A 22,968-nucleotide genomic window follows, 5' to 3' on the forward strand; every position below is an offset into this window, starting at 1 on the left:
GATGTTGGGGGTGCGGGTACGTCTCCCGGTCCGGGAAGATCCCACCTGCCGCGGAGTGGCCGCGCCCGTGCGCCATGGGCGCTGAGCCTGCGCGCCCGGAGCCTGTGCTCTGCAACGGGAGAGGCCACAACAGTGAGAGGCCCGCGTACTGCAAAAAAAAAAAAAAGAACCTGTTCCACAAGGCATTCCACGGTCATGGTTCTGGGTGTTGACATAGAATACGTGGGGGAGGGCTTCCCTGGCGGCGCAGTGGTTGAGAATCTGCCTGCTAATGCAGGGGACACAGGTTTGAGCCCTGGTCTGGGAGGATCCCACATGCCACGGAGCAACAAGGCCCGTGAGCCACAACGACTGAGCCTGCGCGTCTGGAGCCTGTGCTCTGCAACAAGAGAGGCCGCGATAGTGGGAGGCCCGCGCACCGTGATGAAGAGTGGCCCCCGCTCACCGCAACTAGAGAAAGCCCTCGCACAGCAACGAAGACCCAACACAGCAAAAATAAATAAATTAATTAATAAACTCCTACCCCCAACATTAAAAAAAAAAAAAAGAATATGTGGGGGAAATGCTGGGGAACCAATAAAATCGATCAGATTTCCTTGCTGCAGGATATCATAATAGGGTATCTGGTACAGTATATGGTACACAGAACTCCTCTCTCCCCACCCCTCCCCCAGCTCTCCTCTGTTTTAAAGAAATCTCACTAACAGTTCTTAGAACTGTTTAGATACATACTCCACAAAGTGCTATTATTGAAGGGAGAATTCTCCAGAGCCATGGCCTCGCTTCTAGGGATCTTGTTGATGATTCCAGGAATAAATGCATCTGAACTTCATCAGCTATGCCTAACCAAGCCAGTAATGGATAACTTAAATCAATAACAACCAAAGGAGTTCAGTTCTAAAAATTACCACATAGGCCAAGAATGGGTGAGTGTTGAGGCAAGGACAAAAGACTAAAGCTTAAAGCACCCAAAGTCCCCTCCACTGAGCGGGTCGTTCTCCAGCACAGTATCAGGGCACAAGATGATGAGACACACACCAGTGCTTAACCCTGGGAAAGCCGTTTCCCCTCTGTGGGTTCCTGCTTCCGGTCTGTGAAATGTGAGCATTGGAATGGATGAGCAAGAAGATCCCTTGTTTAAAGGTTTTGCCTACCAGCTGACTGAAAATTACCCCAAGAGAGTGGGAACAATACTGACAGATTATTAATAATAAGAATTCAAAAAGAGTCATGTACCCCAATGTTCATTGCATCACTCTTTACAATAGCCAGGACATGGAAGCAACCTAAATGCCCACTGACAGACGAATGGATAAAGAAGATGTGGCACGTATATACAATGGAATATTACTCAGCCATGAAAAGGAATGGGATTGAGTTGATATAAAAAAAATAGTAAGAATACTAGGCATAACAGATACATACTACTGTATATAAAACAGATAAACAACAAGGACCTACTGTATAGCACAGGATGAAAAGGAATGGGATTGAGTTATTTGTAATGAGGTGGATGGGCCCAGAGTCCATTATACAGAGTGAAGTAAGTCAGAAAGAGAAAAACAAATACCACATGCTAACACACATATATGGAATCTAAAGAAACGGTACTGATGAACCTAGTGGCAGGACAGGAATAAAGACGCAGACGTAGAGAATGGACTTGAGGACATAACCTATAATGGAAAAGAATCTGAAAAAGAATATATATATATATATGTTCAGTTTTGCTGTATACCTGAAACTAACACAACACTGTAAATCAACTACACTTCAATTAAAAAAAAACACACAAAAAAACCAAAAAAGAATACTAGGCTTACTACATGTCTCATAACCCCATGCTAATATATCACCCTTTTTCATCTTTACATCTCCTCTATAGAGTGATTACTGCCCCACTTTCTCAGATGACGACAAGGTGAAGAGAGGGTAAGTAACCCAGCGACAGCCCTGCAGCCTAGCCCACAGTGGGTACTCTGCAGTTTGCTGGGTGGATGGGCGATTCCCAGGTATGAGCCCTAGAGCGATGGTGCCAAAAGACAGACTACTTGGACAGGGGCCAGCTGCCTCATATTTAATCCCAGAACTCCTCCGGCTTACCAGCTGCAGCGGTGCACAGAGACAAGAAAACACTTAAAGAGTCCTCGGACTTGCGTCATGCAATGAAATCAAACAGGCACTGGCCTGAAGTAAAGAGAGGTCTGGTTGGAAGGCGGTAATTCTAAATTTTAGATCTTCTTCCCCAAAGCAACTGTTTTTCCCTCCTCAATCCGTCCTAATCCTCCAAAATCAACCTTACCATTCATCATTCTTAGTACCCTCTCTCTGCCTTCCCCTGCCTCATTTTTCACTGCAGCCAGCTTAGCTATGGCAAGCTCAATACGCTAATACATAGTGGCCCCCCGTCTTCCTCAAAAGATGTGAAATCTGACACCTCTCTAAGTATTACAAAATGTTTTAAAACTTGAGTTATGTGCTACTCCTTTTATGCAAATGCTACAGATTGCCTCTGGAACACACATCATTTCCCCATATGGATGGCATGTTTTCTCTTGGTTTTTCTCCTCTCCTTTAGGGTTTTTCTTTTAAGTGCACGCAGCTCCCAATTCAAAAATTCAGGCTCTGTGCCTGCTGCTTCAAATTCAAATGTTCTTTCAAGGAGAGAACGTTATATTAAGGGTCTCTGTTCTGGAGTTAGCCCTCAAAAACACACTTAATTTAAAGAGGGCTCACACAGAATAATCCTATAGAATCATGATCTCACGTAAAATACTTTCCTGGGAAAATACATTCAGGTGGGAACTCAGCCCCAAGTCAGAAGAAACAACCTTGGACTGAGAGTAAGAGAGACACGAGTTTGAATCTCAGCTCTGTCGTATTGAGCTGTGGGATCTGGGGCAAGTAAGTGACTAATCTGTATGATTCTTAATTTTCTGATTTATAAAACAGACTGAACAATATTCACCCTGTGAGACTTTTGTCAAGATTAAGTGACACCATACTTGCAACACCATTCCCACCCAACTGACCTGGAATATGCCATTTCATCCTTTGGGGTCCTGGTCACAGGACCAGGACCCCATAGGATTAGATGTGTTTCCTGTCAATCCCAGAAAGGGATCAGTACATTCTGGGCAGCTGTTTCTGTAGCAATGGCGTGGTCCCTGTTGCCTGCCTACCCAGCATCCGGTTTACTCTTTCTGACTTGCATGTGAGTTTCCACTCCCCATTCTCCAGGGGTCTAAGTAGGGGAAGGACGGAGGGAGGACTGGGGAGAGGGCCAGCCTGGGTGTTTGGGGGCTGAAGAGCGATGTGAGGGCAGAAGATGAGGAAGCAGCAGAATTTGGATATCAAGATTCAGCTCAGACCTCCTATAGAGATCCCTGCAAGATACAGGCTGCGTCACACTCCCAACTAGACAGGGCTCCTGCAGCTACTCTCAGCCCCCTTTACTTCCCTGCTTCACAGCACTTGGCAGGCTGCACTGGGATTTTCTGTTTCCTTACTGGTTAATTCTAAATAGTCTGTGACCTTCCCAAGGGCAGGAACCATGGCTTACTCAGCCCTGGGGGCTCCAGTAACTCTCACAGACCTGAGGACTGGACCCACTGCTTGCCACTTCCTGGCCATCACCCACTATTGCTGACCAGGGCTTCCTTCTCTAACAAACAGTCTGCTAAAGACTGAAGGGCTAGACACGATTTCCTGGAATCTCTGGCAATCTCCCGGCTCTAAGCCAGCACACAGCTTCTTTGCTGGTCTCCTGAGTCTGCACTCCTGGTGAAGGAATAAGAAGCTGCTCCTTTGGGTCCTTCTCTTTTAACTTAAGACTCAGCCAGGGAAGGCTGAAGCTTTAGGGCTGAAGAGATAAAAATGGAGGTCTCTGAAATATAAAAGACCGAGGTAAGGTCAAGTGCCTTTCTATGGAGCGCTCAAGGGGCCTGGCTGAGAACGGGGCCAAGAATAATGGCCTCCATTTTACCGAGGATTTTGTAACTGAGCCTGAGGGGTTAAGTGAGTTACTCAAGTCCTTCAGCTGGTAAGAGGTAGAACTGTCATTAGAATGTACAGGATTGCTTGGCTCCGAAAGCCTAGATACTTCTTCTGCCTCCTCAGTGAAACCACTCCTCCCCGTAGATGTTCTCTTAACCAACCTATACTCAGCACAAAGTTGTCAGCTGACACCCAGGGCAGGCTAGATGCCAAGGCTGGTAAACTCTTCTCTGGCAGGAGGTGGGAACCCGTCTGCAGCTACACCTGAGCCCTATGTTATCAGGAGGGAGCTGTGTTTGTTACCAAATGTGTTTTTATGCCGCACCAAATGTGTTTTTATGCCGCACCAAATGTGTTTTTATGCTGCTTCAAATGTAACTGGAAATGAAATGAAACATTCTTTGAATTAGGTGAGAGCTGCTATTTCCACGAAGGGCAAGATAAACGTTCTGGAACAACTCGATAAAAAGAAGTTCCTTAAAAAAAGAAAAAAAAAATTGGCTGTCGGATTAGGCATGGGTGGGTGAGATGACTATATAAGAGTGAGGGAAATGCAAAAGTCCAGGACTGCCCTTCACTTGCTTTATGAGAGTCCTTAAGTTCTTGCTCAACTTGAAAGGACCCCGAGAACCACAGAGGACACAGATGGAGAGGCACTGAAGTGACCTTACAGCACAATCAGCCTCAAAAAAGACTTGGCTCTGGATTTGCCCAAAAGGACAGTCAAGGTTAATACAGTTTTGTAAGTCTTGCTTAAATTGACGTTTTCTATCAGCTGACCCAGCACAGGTCCCTGTGGATCCCACAGGTGAGCTTCTTAGACTGGCTGCCCTTTGGGGCAACGGAGTGTGAGCTGATGGAGAGCAGAGCTCAGGGTACCCTGGATACTCCCCAGGGAGGGACATAATAACTAGCAAACAGGAGGTTCCTTCATAGATGTTGAACACAGTGAAAAAAAAGTGGGGGAGGAAGAGAAGAGAGAAAATTAAGAAGAAAGAAAACAACAAAGATACACCTTTCCCTGGAATCTGAAGCCCAGGTTGGCCTGGAGGGACCTACAGACATGCTGTGTTCTTGGACCAGCTCTTCAGGCTCTTCATCAATGTCCAGACCCTGGTATGACCCAGAGGGTGGTGCTCAGGCCTTCCAGTCTCTCTCCCTCATCCCCTAAGCCTCTCCCCACCTCCAGGGCAGCTCCCCTTTCATATATTGCCTGTATTTTAGGGTTCTGTGTCAGATTTTGTTAGATAAGCTATCAGTGATAAAATGACTTCTTTTTTAGGTTTATCTAAAAAGATATGGATTAAACTTGGTTTAAATCTATCTTCATGGTTTTGTCATTTGATGGAAACGCCTCTATTCACATATAGAAGAGGCTGCCAAAGGGGGTTCACAAATTATTTCGTTTGATACGTTCAAAGTGACAATAATTAAGCAACACTAAGCAATGCCAAAGAGGCACAGCCATCTGCTACACCAGCACCTAAACTCTACGTGACCAATGGCTTTGTCTGTTTAGTTTCCTGCGGCATCACTAGGACCTGTAACAGTACCTGGCCTATAGTAATCACTCAATAAATACGGCAGCATGAATACATTGGTATGTATGTGGTGGGCAGATGGGACATACACTTGGAGACCAAGCTTTGTTGGCATCTATAAAACACAGAAGTTGAAAGTTTGCAAATGAAGAGTCTCCTCTAATTTATGAAGCTTTTTCTGTTCCTTTTTGTGGCTGCCAATTTAGAGGTGCTCAGAAATCATGCCAAATATACTGGCTTATGACTGGTTTCTTTAATGACGCTCATACTAATCCTCCTAAAAACAATCAATTGCATAGGACACTTGCCAAGGTCCCTCCACCCCCAGATTTCTTTTTTAAAATTTATTTTATTTTTATTTATTTTTGGCTGTGTTGGGTCTTCATTGCTGTGTGCAGGCTTTCCCTGGTTGCGGAGAGCGGGGGCTACTCTTCGTTGCAGCGCGCAGGCTTCTCATTGCGGTGGCTTCTCTTGTTGAGAGGCACGGGCTCTAGGCACGGGGGCTTCAGTAGTTGTGGCTCGTGGTCTCTAGAGCGCAAGCTCAGTAGTTGTGGCGCGCAGGCTTAGCTGCTCCGTGGCATGTGGGATCTACCTGGACCAGGGTTCAAACTCGTGTCCCCTGCACTGGCAGGTGGATTCTTAACCACTGCGCCACCAGGGAAGCCCCAGATGTTTTTTATTGTGGTAAAATATACATACAATTTACCATTTTAACCATTTTTAAGTGTATAGTTCAGTGCCCTTAAGTACATTCACATTGTTGTACAACCATCACCGCTATCCATCTCCAGAACTTTTTCATCATCCCATACTCAAACTCTGTACCCATTAACTCCATATTCTCCCCTCACCCCAGCTCCTAGTAACCTTTATTCTACTTCCTGGGTCTATGAATTTGAGTATTTTAGTTATCTCATATAAGTGGAGTCATACAATATTTGTCCTTTTGTGTTTGGAGTATTTCACTTAGCATGTCTTCAAAGGTCATCCATATTGTAGGCTGTCAGAATTTCCTTCCTTTTTCAATAAGGCCTGCCAAGGTTTTTAGTTGCACTGATTTTTGTGGAAGTTTATTGTTTTTCTTTTTGATATGAAAATAAGACTTGAGCTTTTAAGTCTACTGTGCCGCTGCCTAGTCAAACAATGCCATTTATTATGAGGGCACATGGCCTGACTTCAACCTGTCACCACTTGCCCGCTGGTATAGCTGGTGGAGTGTTTTCTGCAGGAAGTCATCCAGGTCTCAATTTTTGACCAATTACATCCAAGCCCTAGATTGTAAAATAGGTATTACTTCAAGTTTACAATATGGTGCCAAAGTGTTTTCCCAATTTGGTTGTATACATTTACACTCCCATCAACAGTACAGGAGAGTTCCTACTGAGAAATGAGACTTCATTAGTACCACTTTTTCAATTATTTGTGGTCTTAATTTTCACTTCCCTGATTAACAAAGAGGTTGTACATCTTTTCAAGTGTTTATTGGCCATTTTCTTTGCAATTCTGTGAAATGAATTTATATTTTACACATTTCTCTTAAAAATTTTTGTATACTTTGTTTACTAGTCCTTTGTCAGTTGTATATGTTGAAACTTTTTCTTTTCTCTTTTTGATGCCACTTTGATGGAGTTATTCATTTCAACGTGGTTGAATTCATTGACCCTTTCATTTATGATATATGCTTTTGGTGTTTTCCCTATTCTAAGGTCATAGGCTAATTTCCTAATTAAAAAAAAATCAACATTTAATTTGGCCTTTCACTTTGAAGTCTCTAATCCATCGGAGTAAGTTTTGTATATGGTGTGAGACAGGGACCCGTTTTCAGTTTTTCCTGATTATCATACATAATCAGGTGTCTCGACACCATTTACGGAAAATTACATCCTTTCTCCAATGGCCAGCAATGACACCTTGTCATGTATCAAATTTCCATAAATGTGTGGGTGTTCATGGGCACCCTATTGTTTTCTTTTAATTATCTAGCAGAACCCTAAGCAAATGCTCAGCAAAGTTTGCTGTAGGTTTTCAGTAGATTCTGTTCATAAGAGGTTTTGTCACAAATGAATATTTAATTTTATCAAATAATTTTCCTGCATCTATTTAGATAATCAGATGGTATTTCTCCTTTAATCTATTAACATGCTAAATGACACTTGTGGATTTTTTTCAATGTTAGATCACTCTTGTATTTCCTGGAATAAACCCAACTTGGCCATGATGTATGATCTATTTTATACATGGCTGGATTCAGTCTGTTAATATTTTGCTTAAGATTTTTACATCAGTATTCCTGAATGAGATAGGCCTGCAATTTTCCTTTCTTGTAATCTCCTTGTCTGGTTTTGGTATCAAAGATATCTTGGCCTCACTGAATGAGTTAAAAAGTGTTCCTCTTTTCCTATTCCTTGGAAAAGGTGACTAAAAACTGGAAATAGCTTTTGATTAAAAAAAAAATTGGTAGAACATCTTCTCACTATCTATCTAGGGGTACTATTTTCTCTGTAAGAAAGTTTAATGACTAGAAAATAATCAAGACTTTATATTTTTTTCTAAGTCAGTTTTGATAAATTATACATTTCTAGGAATATGTTCCTTTCACAGTTTTCAAATTTATTGACATAATTTTGTTCACAGTATTCTCTTATTATTTCCTATAACTCTGCTTTATCTCCTAGATAGAAAGTTCCACATGTGAGAGGCTTTTGTTTGCTTTAATCTTTGTTGTATTCCTAGAACTCGGAAGAATCACTGGGCTCAAAAACATTAAGACATTGAGTAAATGAATCTGCATTTATATCTTCTTGGTGAACTTTTTGTTTTTAAGTTGTGACCGTCTCTGTACCTACCAATGCTTTGTCTGATATCAAGATGGTCACCCAGTTTTATTTGGGATGATATCTGCCTGATATTCTTTTCGCATAATTTTACTGTCAACCTTTCTGGGTAGTTTTGTATCAGGCATGTCTCTTATAAATAGCATATGTTGGATATTGTTTCCTAGTCAATCTGACAACCTATCTTCTCACTGGCAAAATTAGTTTATTTGATTATTGATATATCTGGACTTATTTATATCATTTTGATTTCTTGTTTTCTATTTCCCCCTACTTTTTCTATGCTCTTATTTATTTTTCTTTTCTTGCATCTAATTCTTCTTTTAAAGGACTGAGGTATTTTGGTTGGTTATTTTGGTTTTTCTTATTCCATTCCATCCCACCCATTTTCTCCAATTCTTTTAGAGCTTAACCTTGAAATGTTAGCATGCATACCTAGCTTAGCAGCTAAATTTAATATCTCATGCCCTTCCTCAACAAAGCAATGACCTCAAAGAGTACTTTAATTCTCATCACTTCCTTCCTGACTTACATGATGTCACTGCCTGATAATTTAGGTATAATGTTTTTAAACCAACAAATTACATTATTATTACTACTATTGCTATCATTTAGAAACTGTTCAGAGTTTCAATACATTTCTAATTTGTTTGTTCAACACTCCTTCTTGAATCTGGAATCGTTTTCCAAAGGATTCCAAGGTATATTTTCCTTTGGACGTTTCTCTGCATAAGTATTTTGGTGGTAAATTCTCTTTGTTTTTACTCATCTGGATATTCCTCTCTCATGTTTGAAAGATTGTTTTGCTAGGTATACAGTGTGCTGTTATTGTCTCTCAGCACATTGAAGATATTCTTTCTACTCTTTTCTGGCTTCTGCCATTGGAACTCTCATCACACGTGGAATTTCTTTGTAGAGAATCTGTCTTTTCTCTTTGGCTACTTTTAAAATCAACTTTCTTTAGGGTGCTGCAATTTCACTACTCTAAGTCTAAATATGGCTTTCTCTTTACACTCCTTGGTAAAGACAATCCTTCTTGTATCTATGGATACCTTTTAACAGTTCTGAAAAATTCCCATTCACCACCCCATCCAATGATGCCTCACTTCCAATTTTCTCTTTATCTCCTTCTGATAATCTAATTAGACATATCCCAATATCTTAACTTCCCTTTATTTTTCTATCTCTTTTTTTCAGTGTGTGTGTTTTGGGTAATTTCCTTAGATATCTCTTCCTGTTCACTAAGTCTCTCTTCAGCTGGGTCTAATCTACTGCTTAACACATTTATTTAATTTATAACTTCAATAATTATATTTTTCACTTCTACAAGTCCTAGTTGATCTAAATAGGCCTATTCATCTTTGAGAATCTCTTGTTCGTCTAACCTACTTTCAATATTCTTTTTTTATTTTTTATACAATACAAATGCTTATATTATTTTTCATGCCTGATGAGTCTAATACTAGTAGTCTTTGAGGTTTAATTCTATGGTCAGTTTCTGCCCGCTCTCATGGTAGCTTACTTCCTTGTGTGTTCAGTGATAACTGACTGTGAACTCATTTTTCTAGAAACTCCACCTAAAGGATTCTGAAGTCTTGTTTTTTGAGAGTATTCTTCAAGATCAGATTTCTGTTTGTTTCTCCCAGGGGTCTCTAAATTTTTCATTTTTTTCTTTGTATTTCTGCCCTACACATATAATTTTAGCCCCCCAAATAGTATGAGCACAGGCTTGAAATTAGGAATTCTCAGGGGAAACATTTCTCCCTTATTCCACCGAAAGCAAAGAATGAAACAGGCAACAATCTCTGTTGTTTCTTCCTATACTATGGGTTTTTAAACTGTTTATCTACTGAGGATATCACTCTTCATGGATCCTGACTTTATGCCAGGGTCTTCTCATTGTGTTTTTTCGTGTTGGGGCCCAAGTTCCCACACACAGCATTTCAACAGAATGGCTATACGTATGGGTTGCCTGATTTTGATTTAGGCCTATTATCCCAGTGCAACCCATGGTAGCATTCCCTTGTTTGAACAATAATTATACAGCTACCTACATTTATACCAGGCTCCCAGACTCCAAGGATAAGCAAATACCCAGCAAATGTCAGATGCAGCTGCTTTTTGCTTATCATTCTGGAGTCACACTTTATTACTGTTTTTTGGCCTCTGCTTACATCATTTAATTTATGAACTGATCAGCTATGCTTTCAAAACATTAAACAAATTTTTATGCAGCATTTTTAGGTGTTCTTTATAGGGTTGGTTTTATTTTCCTCCCCTTTGAACTTTTAGTTCATGATATTCTTGGAAATATTCCTGTGCATTTCATCTATTTTCCTTATGTCTAACAAATACATGACATATTGAAGGAATTTCATAAATGCAGATTTAAAGAATGAATAATGCAGGTACTTCTGTTTTAAATATTTTGCAATGAACTTCAAGTGCGTTAAAAAACAGTTCTTTATTTTTGACTCTGTGATTTCACTCCTGAGAAGGTGTGAACTTTGAGCTGTTCAATATTTATATTTGTGAAAGTTTGAAAACCACTAAGGTAACCAGAATGGCTAAGCAATGGAAGAATACAAAATTCCATGTAAATTGTGACTATAAATAAGTCACAATATGTACATAATGTGGATATGGACCAGAAACCAATAAGAGAAGCCTGACTTGTTAGAAAAGCAAGGTTTGGGTCCCTTTTTCCTTTTTATAACTTGCAATTATTGTTACCACATTGTCACCTGGGCAAGGGGTATAAATTTTAAATGAAACAAACTCTCTATGGATGCATGGATCTAGTTCTTCTGTTACAGCCAGAGGGCAAACACACTTGGTGTCAGACAGGCCTGGGTTCAAATCATTAATCTGTCATTTAATAGCTGAGGTCAGTTCTTCACTCTTTCAATCCTTCATGACTATAGGTAGGGAATTCTGACACACCCCTTAACTCTGGGCTCAGCCACACAGTTACTTTGGCACACAGGATGTCAGCAAAAAGGACTCGGGTTTCCTTGTGCGCCCTAGGGCTTCCTTTTCCACCTCTGCTTTGCCACGAGAACGAGCTAGACTGGCCTGCTGACAGGACACAGGAGACACTGGAGGAGAACCAAGTTGCCCCAGCCACAGCCACCCCATCTGAAGCTGACCATAGACATTTGGCTAAGCCAGTGAATATCAGACAACCATCCAGTCAACCTGTGGACTCATCAACTAAATACATGGTTGATGATTTAAGCCCCTATTAGAATAGTTTGTTACGCAGCATTATCTGTGGCAGTAGGTAATTGATACACACACCCCTTCTTCTTTGCCTATCTCCTGTCAGGCCTTACCACTGTGTTTGGTACTTAGAGACCAATGATAAAGGCTTTTCTGTCACTGTCCTTTCTCCCTGCTGGCATCTCACCTCATCCACAACTATCATAACATCTGTCATATTTTTTTTACATTTATTTCCTTACATGTTTCTCTGCTCCTCTCTGCCAAGAATGATTTGAAAGTAGAAAATAAGTTATTCGTATCCATATCTACAGCACCTGGCACAAAGTAGGGCCTCAATAAATGTTTTCATTTGAATTAAATGACTGGATTTGGGGAGCCAACATGAACCAAAACAGCCAGCAGCAGGTAGCAGGAAGAATAACCACACAAGCTGGTTCTTGTGCTGGGAGGCCTGATGCTTTCCAGAAAGCCAAAACAGGGTGGGGTGGGGGGGGAACAAAACAAAGAATAAAAGCCCATTCTTTTTGCTCTTCTGCACCCTTCTCTCTCTCTCTCACCACACTGCACACAAAGCTCCGAGCCAATCATCCCCCTGAAGGGCGCTGCCCCATCCAGCTTCCGTCTGCCACCGCCCACCAGGGCCTTCCTTACCCTACCTTTAGATCAGACACGTCTCTGTAGCACTGCTCAGAGCGGGTGTGGTCTGACAGCTGCACGTTCCAGAAGCAGGGGAGCTGATACACGAGGAAGGGGTTTTGTTTGATGACAGCGTTGAAAATATCCTAGGGGATAAAAGCCAGAGATACAGTCAAAACAGTCAGATGGGCTTAGCTTGTGATGCTGGCTCCTGAGGCACCGCATCTCCTGTGCAATCTCTCTTGAGCCTCCTGCTTGGAGCACAGGCTCACTTGCACTGCAGGGCATTTCCCTTGCCTTTTATCTCTAGAAAGCAAGCAGTCATGTTTGGATAGAGAGGGGGGAATGCCCCACACTGACTTGAAGCTCACGGGTCCTGCTGGTCTCAGTGAGCACCATCCAGCAAAGGAGGCAGAAATGGAGCATCTTTTCTACCCGAGCCAGCATATAATAAATGAAGTCACTTTTCTGCCCCTCTTCTCACCTCACCGAGGAACCCTGTGTCATCCATCCTGAGCCTCCTGGAGAGGAAACTGCGTGATGACAGGTTGCTCTCCTTATTGAAGGGCTGAGACAATTCTATCTCCTGCTTCAGCAGCATTCCCTGGGGCGCTGGGCAGACTCGATGATGGATGCACCTGGGATTCCTGTGGGCCAGGGTGCCTGTGCCTGTGCTCCCCATTTCCAGATCCAACTCTGACTTTTCCAGGGAGGCTTTACTTCTTTCCAGCTCTTCTCCAAGCTCTTGCACCAGCCAGGCCACACATATTAACTAGCTGCTGACAGGTGGTGTCGGGAGGTGAATTATGGGGCTTCGCAGAAGGAGATGGTTGAGTAAACTATCCTCATTGGACATGGACAGGCAGTTGCTAGCTTTTGGGGACACACTCGAGTCATTATGACCTGACTTGAAATATGATGATGGAGGACAATTTTCCCCTCAGGTTTAAAACAGCTACCTGGGTAATCTGTAACTCATTCATTATACCATATCTCACGTTTGAAAAAGGAAATTAGTTTCTGGCTGCTTGGGAAATACAGAATAATAACAATGCTAAAAAAAATAGTAAACTAACACCACAGAGTTTCTTGTTTCCTCCACATTAGAAAACTTTGCAAAAATTCAACAAATCAGGGCTTCCCTGGTGGCGCAGTGGTTGAGAGTCCGCCTGCCGATGCAGGGCACACGGGTTCGTGCCCCGGTCCGGGAGGATCCCACATGCCGCGGAGTGGCTGGGCCCGTGAGCCGTGGCCGCTGGGCCTGCCCGCCCGGAGCCTGTGCTCCGCAACGGGAGATGCCACAGCAGTGAGAGGCCCGCGTACCGCCAAAAAAAAAAAAAAAATTCAACAAATCAGACAACTGAATGTTGAACAAAAACAGGGAGAGTGAGCTTGCTTTTTGGTTAAACAGGAAAGGATAAAATGCAGGCAACTCAGAGAAATCGTCTTTACATTTCAAGATGGCCATTTATACCATGGGAAACTCATAATCTAGATGTGTGACCCTGGTAGATTCAACGTCAAAGGCTCAGGTCTCTGTATTTCTTAGCCAAAATGAGAAATGGGGTTTTAATGAATTTATGTTAATAGTTTGGTGGAGTTCATGGGCTTTTTCAGATTGTCTGGATTAAAAGCTGGTTTCACCAGCCAAGGAGGTTTGTCCCTTCTATTTAAATGCATTTCCCTTGAGAATGGGGTCATAGTATAGGATCTAAGCAAAAGGCTTTGCTTCAAAAGTTAGACTCTATTTGCCAGAAAGGAAAATGGAATCTTGTCTGGGAAATATGCCTTGGTATTCTGCAATCTCAGGGGGCAGGCACTGGATATTCTACACCAAGAAGACTGTGACCTCCTAACACACCAAATTATCATTTACTTATGACTCTTCTTCAATAAACTAAGAGCTCTCTGAGGCCAAGGACTGTGTCCTTCATTTATCTCTGTAATGCTATTTCTGAACATATTCCCTGGCACGCACAGTGTGCAGGGCAAGTCTGCTGAACACGCACATGAACGAACAAGGGAAATGAACTGAGGGGAGTGCTGTTGTCTTAGGCTGGCAAGTACAAGGCAGATCTATCCAAGTAAGCAGTCATACAGATCTGGAAAAACAATGCAGACTCAGCCACTTGCAATTTTGAGAAACAGCAGCAGGGTGCTCAGGAATAACCGAACCTTCTAAGCTGGCTACTTACCTGATCAGCTAAGGATGTGGAGAGCATGCCCATCAACTCCCTCTCTGCAGTCAGCCTCCACATCTGCTCCCACTTCATCTTCCGCAGCTTATCCAGAAGCAGCAGGATCACTCCTAGACAACAGTATAGGATGGAAGAGAGGGAAAAAACGACAGTAAGAGAGACAGCCAGGCACGCCTGTCTACGTGTTTTGGAGATGAACACACCTGGATTCACCCCAGGCTCTGCCAGGTACTCAGGATGAGACGTTAAACAATCTCTCTGAAATATCCTCATTGTATGGAGAACATTAACACAGACCTCAGAAGCTGTCCCAAGGACTAAGTGAGACGGGCAAAGGAGCCCAGCACTCCCTGGAGATGGATGGTGGTGATGGCTGCACAACAACGTGAATGCACCAAATGCCACTGAACTGTACACTTAAAGATGGTTAAAATGGCATTTTTATGTTGTTTTACCACCAAGAAAAAAAAAAAAAAGCCTAGCACTGCACCTGACACATAGTACATCACCTGTAAGCATAGATTCTCTCCTATGTTTTTCTCCAGATATAAGACAACCTACCTAGAGTTAGCTGATGGATGGTGTTTATACAACATATGCCATTTATCTTTACAGAAACAAAGCAGATCCTCTCTGACTTTATTCTGGGTATGTCTTTGCCAATTTGCTTTATACCTACTGATGAGCCATATGAGCTCGTTGCAGTATTCCTGGTTTCAACAGACTTCTTTGGTCCAACAGAATCAACACAGATGGAAACTATGGTGAAGGCTGTGCTGATGCTGGGTGTTCAAGATGGGGCTCCAAGAGCCTTTGGGTTCATAAGAAACTAACAGCCAGAGGCTGCTTCCTCCTCCTTTCCACCTTCTTTTTTGGGGGTTAGTTTTCATGGGGAGGGACCTGAATGAAGGGGGGACTGTCTAGGAAGGGAAATTGCCATTGTATACACCTTTGTATTTTTTAAAATGTTAAAAACAACTAAATGTATTATTCAGGTAAAAATACATTAGTAAAAGTCTAAAAAGAAAAATACATTTTGGCTTAGCTGAATGGCTTAGGAGCTAATGTCTACCACCAGGTCAGTGAGAGCATGCAGAGACAGTACAGAGCACAGAACACGAACAGCCAAGAGAATGTCCCTGCAGGCCACTGCAGTTACTTTGGTGAATGGAATTGTGGCCCCGATGGCCTCCCAAATCGATCCTCCTCAGGAAGCTTAGCTCAGCAGAACAGCCAGTGGAGAAAACTCCAGGCAGTTGAAAAATGATCTTAGCTGATACCTAGTACATTTTCTAAGATTGTCAGAAAGAAACTGATTCCCCAAATCACACATAAATGTCAACACTGAGACTTTTTTCTACTTATTCCAGTGGCACATACTTGGAGAAAAAGTATATTCACTATTCTTTTAAAAATAAATTTATGTCTTTATTTATTTTTGGCTGCAGTGGGTCTTCGTTACTGTGAGTGGGCTCCTCATTGCAGTGGCTTCTCTTGTTGCGGAGCACGGGCTCTAGAGCGCGGGCTCAGTAGTTGTGGCACACAGGCTCAGTAGTTGTGGCTCGCGGGCTCTAGAGTGCAGGCTCAGTAGTTGTGGCGCACGGGCTTAGTTGCTCCGCGGCATGTGGGATCTTCCCGGACCAGGGCTCGAACCCGTGTCCCCTGCACTGGCGGGCGGATTCTTAACACTGCACCACCAGGGAAGCCCAAAAGTATATTCACTATTTAGTGAAAGGTGTTTGTTCAGGTAGAGAGAGTTGAAATAAAATATATATGGTTATGGGAAGAATGGGATAATACACAGAGATCTGAACTTGCAAGTCAGAAGGGCAAATCATATTTATTGCATATCTCCCTTGTGCTTTGTTAGGTTTTTTGCACATTGATAAGGTAAATATTGTCATCCTTATTTTGCAGGTGGGGAAACTGAGGGGGGCGGGTGGGTCAGACACTTGAACAGTTCACAGTACAAGAGCAGCTCTACGAGATCCAAACTCAGATCTGCCTGACTCCAAAGCTGGTGCTTCTTCAGCTATACCACACAGACCAGAGCCCCAGCAGTGCCTCTGGGGAGTTCTGTGACTCTGGCCAAGACCTTCTCCTTTTCTGACTTTTGGTTTCTACCTGGGTAAAAGGAGGAAAATGCTACTTGCCTTGTAAACTCAGAAAACTGCCACGCCCCCTAGTAGTAGGCTGGTAAATGTTTAACCACCAGCTAGCTCTTCAGGGGAAAAACACCCCAAAACTTGATTTGTAGCGACTGCTGATTGCCATGGTGTAAACACTCTCATTGTGGCCGATTTCAAGCTACTGATGTGATGTCATCAAACAAGCAGTTGGGAAGGACTGAGCACAATTGGCCCTCCTGAGCTAGGGGGAGTTAGGTCCAGCACACCACTGAAAATGTTCCCCAAATACAGGAGGAATTTTAGAAATAGCAAAATTCACCACAGGGTATTATTTGATTGCTTCTTTGGGGGAGAAAGGAAAGAAAAATTGACGGCGTTAGAAAACAAGAGAACATAGTGATGGATTCGAGAAAATAGATTCCAGTCACACATATGAAAGAGAATTTCACTAAATCTTATTGCAGAAACTAATGCTAATTAGATTTAGAATTAGGGCTAGATGCTCCAATATATAGAAAAAATGAGGAATGCAGAAACTATAAACAATGACGAAGATACTTATGCACATTTTGAAGCCTCTGGAGGCATCAATGGTAGGTCTATCAGTCTCTGGAGACTGAGCTGAGAATTGATGCTTTTAAATGGTGTTAAGACTTAGCAAGTCCTAAGTGGCAGATGTGACTCCATATAGTTTGCCAGGCTAGTTGAAAAGAGGTGGGGGGATGGTCCAGAACAGAAGACTAAAGGCAGAAATGTAGGGTCCTTCTCCCAGTTACCCAACCTTCTCCTTTGTGTGATTTTAATTTTTAGAAGCATGAACTATTTCAAAGTAACAGAAAAGTACCGAAACTAATATGACCAATACCTACCACCCCGATTTAATAAATGTTAATATACTGCCACATTTGCTGTTTATAATAAAATGTCACAGGTAAATGAGAAGCTCCTCCATCTCACTGCAGCCCTCCCTTTCCCAAGGGTAACCAGTATCCTGGAGTGACTGGGTTTCATTTCCCTGCATGTTTTTAAAATTTGTATTCTCTATGCATATATTAATAAACAATATATGGCGTTTTCAGTATGTTTCACAGTGCATATTTTCTACTCTAACTTACCTTTTCACCCAATGTTATGGCTTTTAAAAGTTAACCATGTTATGGTTTCAGTTTCTAGTTTATTCATTGTAATCACTTTATTCATTCCTTATATAGCTGCACCACAATTTACTTATGCATTCCTCTGCTGAAGGACATTTTGGCTGTTTTCCATGTTTCTGTTCTTATAAACAATGCTGCAATAAACATCCTAACCCCAATTCACTGGGCACACTTCTGAGCGCTCAGCTGGGGTACAGCCTCCCACGTTGTACAAGGATTGCTGTGTTGATGGTGCTATTTGTCTTGAAACATTTTGAACTGCCCCATCTTCCTTCTGTCTTACAATTTAGGCCATCACGGAGACTCATGGAGTCTACATTAAAAGTGCCTTTCACATTTCTTTTTTTTTTTTTTTTTTTTTTTTTTTGCGGTACGCGGGCCTCTCACTGTTGTGGCCTCTCCCGTTGCGGAGCACAGGCTCCGGACGCGCAGGCTCAGCGGCCATGGCTCACGGGCCCAGCCGCTCCATGGCATGAGGGATCTTCCCGGACCGGGGCACAAACCCGTGCCCCCTGCATCAGCAGGCGGACTCTCAACCACTGTGCCACCAGGGAAGCCCCTCACATCTCTTCTTTTACTCACTCATTCAACAGTTATTTATTGAGCACCTACTGTGTGCAACCTAACTGAAATTTGTTTTTTTAAAAAATTGATGGGGGTAACATTGGTTTATAACATTATATAAGTTTCATGTGTACAACATTATACACACATAGATACAGAGACTAGAGTCGTGGTTATCAGAGGGGAAGGTTGGAGAGGGTGAAATGGATAAAAGGGGTCAACTGTAGGGTGATGGATGGAAACTAAACTTTGGGTGGTGAGCACACTGCAGCGCATACAGACGTTGAAATACAATGTACACACAATTCATTTTAGAGGTACCTTTTGAGTAACTCCTATAGTTCTATTCACTGGGTTAACTGGGGACTCAGCAGTTTGTAAAACACAGTGCTTGTTCTTGGGGAGCAAGGCCTAACAGGGAAGGGAGATGGGTAACCAAGAAAATGGAAAACAGTGACAGAGAGGAGATGTGTGAAGAACCATGGGAGCCGGGGACAGGGGAACTGATTGTGATCTGGGTGTGGGGGGAGCATTAGAGAAAAACTTCCTGAAATAACTGATGGCGAAACTGAAATCTAAAAGAGGCAGAGGATTACCTGCTGAAGGTCAGGCCAGACAGACGTCTCCCTCCAGGGCTGTGAATGTCAATCAGGCAGCAGATCTTTTCTACCACATTTGAATAGCAGACCTTAAAATGTAATGACCCATTTCCCTCTCTTCTCTCAAAAAAGACAATTAAAAAGAGGCTGCATAGCGCTTCCCTGGTGGCGCAGTGGTTGAGAGTCCGCCTGCCGATGCAGGGGGCACGGGTTTGTGCCCCGGTCCGGGAAGATCCCTCATGCCGTGGAGCGGCTGGGCCCGTGAGCCATGGCTGCTGAGCCTGCGCGTCCGGAGCCTGTGCTCCGCAACGGGAGAGGCCACAACACAACAGTGAGAGGCCCGCGTACCACAAAAAAAAAAAAAAAAAAAGGAGGCTGCATAAAGTTGTCTAGCATGGGTGACAACATTTGTCTTTGTTCATAAATCTATAATTAACCACAGGTTATTTGTGTAATAAATATCCCCGTATCCTCACACTGATGCAGTAGAATGAATTCCAGGAACACAGGCATTTTTGTAGCTATCACAGAAGGGAGCTGTATGTAACATGAAAGCTGTGCTGGACTTGGAAACATAAGTCCTGGGTTTGAGTCCTGATATGATCACTTATTGCAATATCTCTTTCAAAAAGTCACTGGGATCCTGAGCCCCAGTTCCTTATTTGTAATAAGGGGACAATCCCACATTAACTCCAAGATGATTATAAGGACTTAAAAATTATATCTTTAAAAGCATCTGGTATATGCCATGATTTATTATTTCCTATCCTGAAGTAAAGATTCTATGACATCAAAAGAAAAAAAAGTACTGAGTACAGTACTGAGTACAGTAGGAACAGTACTCAATATTGCTGACTTGAGAAATAGTCATTGAGAATAAATGTCCATACCCAAAACTCCTCTATGAGCCTGAACTCACTGGTCTCTCTAAAAATCTCCTTGTGCATGCAGAATGCACTGGACACTTAAAAATTGTGACATATTGCCAGGTCCATATTGCTTCTTAGTCTTCTGTCAATAGTCACTTAGGGTGTCAGCACCAGCATGACTAAGATGTCCCTTGGGGTTATTGCAAGTGGCCACTAAGGGATACAACCCACAGGAAGAAAAGAAATTGATGGAAAGAAAATCCACCCCAAGAACCATCATGTGAGTAAATTACGTTCTTAAGCAGCTAAGGAGTCTGTTTAAGCTGTCAAATATAATCACACGAATATGTACTTATAAGAGAATCTGCCTGTTTCTTCAAAGGTTGGGAGTTTGTACCCAGATTGTATAAGAGCTAAAAAACAACATTTCCAGGGAAACGTAACTCTAACTACTTATTGACCTGACTCCTATGGTGCTGGGGAGATACCCTAATTAATGATTGTGAAGGCCTTTGGAAATATGAAGTGGTACCTAAAAGTTTGTAAATAACAGTTACAGAGACTATACATTTCTTCATTAAGGTACCTAATTATCACTCATTAAACTTGCTCGATTCCCACTCGAATTAATACAAATCATGTGCACACACGCAACGTGGGAACAAGCTTTTTAAGTGAACACTAGTTAAAATGATGAAAATGGCTCCTTCTGAAATTGGACCCTTTCAAGCTGAAACAACACAGCTTTGCCTTTGGAATAAGTGCCCCCAGACAGACGTTGACACTGTTTCCCTGCTGTCAGGGGGACAGGGGTGCCAAAAAGCTTGACTCTGGCCTTTGCTGCTACGTGATCTGCCCTTTCCATACTTGCCACTGGGGTCTGGGAGCATGGCGCAAGCCCTTTGCCCTGGAGGCCAGCACTCTGCACAGAGGCAGCGTGCCTTGAATTTGAAAGGCCCTCCCAACGGAGCTGGCTGGGATGCGTGGGGCTCACACAGCCTTACCTTCTCCTGCTGGGCTGGGTGGGAGCTTAAGAGACCAACACTAAATAAATAAATGAATAAATAAATTAAAAATTAAAGGCTTCTCCTGTGAACATCTGGTCCAGAGGAAGGGCGTTGTTTCATCTGTGGATCAGAGGACAACGTTTTTTTTCCCAAACTGAATATGCAGTGACATCTCGGTAGCCAATATGGCAGGGAAAGGAAGCTGGATGTGGATGTGGAGAGAGAAAATAATGCTTTTTTAAAAAAATGAGCCAGATATTGATTTTTATCAATGCAACTGTAAAAGGGAAAACAGACTAAAAATGGTGACAATGCTGATGACTGTCACCTACTATTTATTAAGCAACTGCTGTATCCTAAAGACAAGGTGCATCGCCTAGATGACCTCTGACGCTTACGACAAGCCTGCTAGGTCGATGGAATTATCCCCATTTTTGAGATGAAGAAACTAAGGCTCGCACTGAGCTAGTGAGTGGCAAAATTAGTCTCACTCTTAGACCTGTGGTCTTTCAGCCACGCCATGCTGCCTCCTGGTGTGCGTGTGTCTGTGTACATGCCCATAGTAAATATGGCGAGACTTTGCTGAATCGGTGGCCTAAAACCAAAACATGTCAGGGAGCTCCTGGAGGAACAGTAATGTGAATGTTTGGGGGACTCTGTGAAGACCACAGGCCAGAACCAGACTGCATGTGTCAGAACCTGGGAGAGACCAAACATACAAGGCCAGGAGAGGCAGGGTGGCCCTGTGTGACTGAAGCTGCTCGCACAGGTGGGTTCTAACCCGGTATAAGGGACCATGGGGTGCAGTCAAGAAATATTTAAATCAGCACACTGTTCCAGAGCTAACTTATATCAACTCTCCCTCCCACACGGCACAGAAATCCTCTTCTTTCTGCATCTGAGTCCACAACCTCTCAGCCTGTGTTGGACCACCTCTTGCAGGCCAGGAGAACACCTTAAAACCCTTTCAGTGAATGGACAACCTTAAGCTCATGTTATGAAAACCTGCTGTTTAAGAGGAGGTTCTGCCATTGTTTTCTTTCTTTCTTTCCATGGAGCCAGCTTTCACGCTTCAGCCAAGCTAAAGAATACGGCTAGAACTGACTCTGTCAATTCCGATCACGTGCTTCCTTAATTCAGAAGAAGAAACTGAGGTCCAAAGTGGCTACCTGATGCCTTCACACCAGTTCAGAGCAGGTTTCAGATTAAACCTTTTATTCCTCAAGGCAGTGTTTTCCATGGCCTTCTGCAGGATGCTAATAGGTGTTGCGGGAAGCAGGGTTAGCTGTGTTAAATAAGTTCAGGAGATAGTGGGGTTAAATAAAGTTGAACAGTGTTGGTTTTATCAGTGTGCACGGCGAATCTCAAAGGTGGTTAATACCACATCCAACACCTTCTAGACTTATTTACCAGGACCTCTTCCCCGCGCCCCTGCTCTCCCCCAGGAAGCTGGAAGAATATTGCCTTTCCCTTCACTCCCACATGCATTTCCTCAGCTCTCCACCTGCACTGTAAGGGCTGATACACGAAAATGAAGATTTATTCTTTGGTCCTTTAGCATTTCTTGTGGCTTCATTGGCTTGAACCAGAGAAACAAAACTTTAAGTGGGCACTGAGTGGTTGGCTACACAGGAGGCTCTGGGGAAGATGCTGGCCCTCATCCTGGAAATGTTTATGACAATGACCCACATAATTTCGACTTTCCTCTCTTCTGCTTTGAAGCTCTAGAGTTCTCTTCTCATGCATGATGACCCAACAGAAGGTGAGTTTATTAAAATTCATTTACTTTAAAATCCCCTGCTGATTTTACCTAGGACTCAACTTTTGATCATAAAAAGCGAAAGTAGAACCTTTTAATTTATAAGTGTTTTTTCTTCTCAAAAGCTCTTTATCAGAGAGAGAACACGGAACTCCTTCCATCTGAAGCCTTCCCTGACTTTGCTGGGATTTCTGAAAGTGTGGATGGATGGAGTATAAAGGGCTGCTCAGACCTTATAAAAGGCTGGTCACTCACTCACTCATTAATTCATTCAATAAATGTCCATCAGGCGACTTCTACGTGCCAGGCACTAGGTACACAGAAATGGAAAACACAGTGGTCCCTGCTCTGAAGCATTTGGCGGTGCTGTGGGCACTGAAATAGAGAGGTGTGTTCTGTGCAAGCAAGGTTGGTTCCTTTAAAAGGAGCTGGGTTCAGATCTCATGTCCTGGGG

The 22,968-nt window shown here is 42.9% G+C and overlaps 1 protein-coding gene across 1 annotated transcript in view; it reads right to left on the reverse strand.

Annotated features, from left to right (window-relative positions):
- Positions 1 to 22,968, reverse strand: part of LARGE1 (LARGE xylosyl- and glucuronyltransferase 1) — a 404,132-nt gene that overhangs the window by 67,096 nt on the left and 314,068 nt on the right. Inside the window, exons 7-8 of the mRNA XM_028490584.2 lie at positions 14,428 to 14,540; positions 12,253 to 12,378 (exon numbers count right to left, since the gene is read on the reverse strand). Coding sequence (XP_028346385.1) covers positions 12,253 to 12,378; positions 14,428 to 14,540 — 239 coding nt within the window. The remainder of the gene's footprint in view (positions 1 to 12,252; positions 12,379 to 14,427; positions 14,541 to 22,968) is intronic.

Source organism: Physeter macrocephalus, chromosome 6, assembly GCF_002837175.3.
Source record: "Physeter macrocephalus isolate SW-GA chromosome 6, ASM283717v5, whole genome shotgun sequence".
Taxonomy (NCBI): domain Eukaryota; kingdom Metazoa; phylum Chordata; class Mammalia; order Artiodactyla; family Physeteridae; genus Physeter; species Physeter macrocephalus.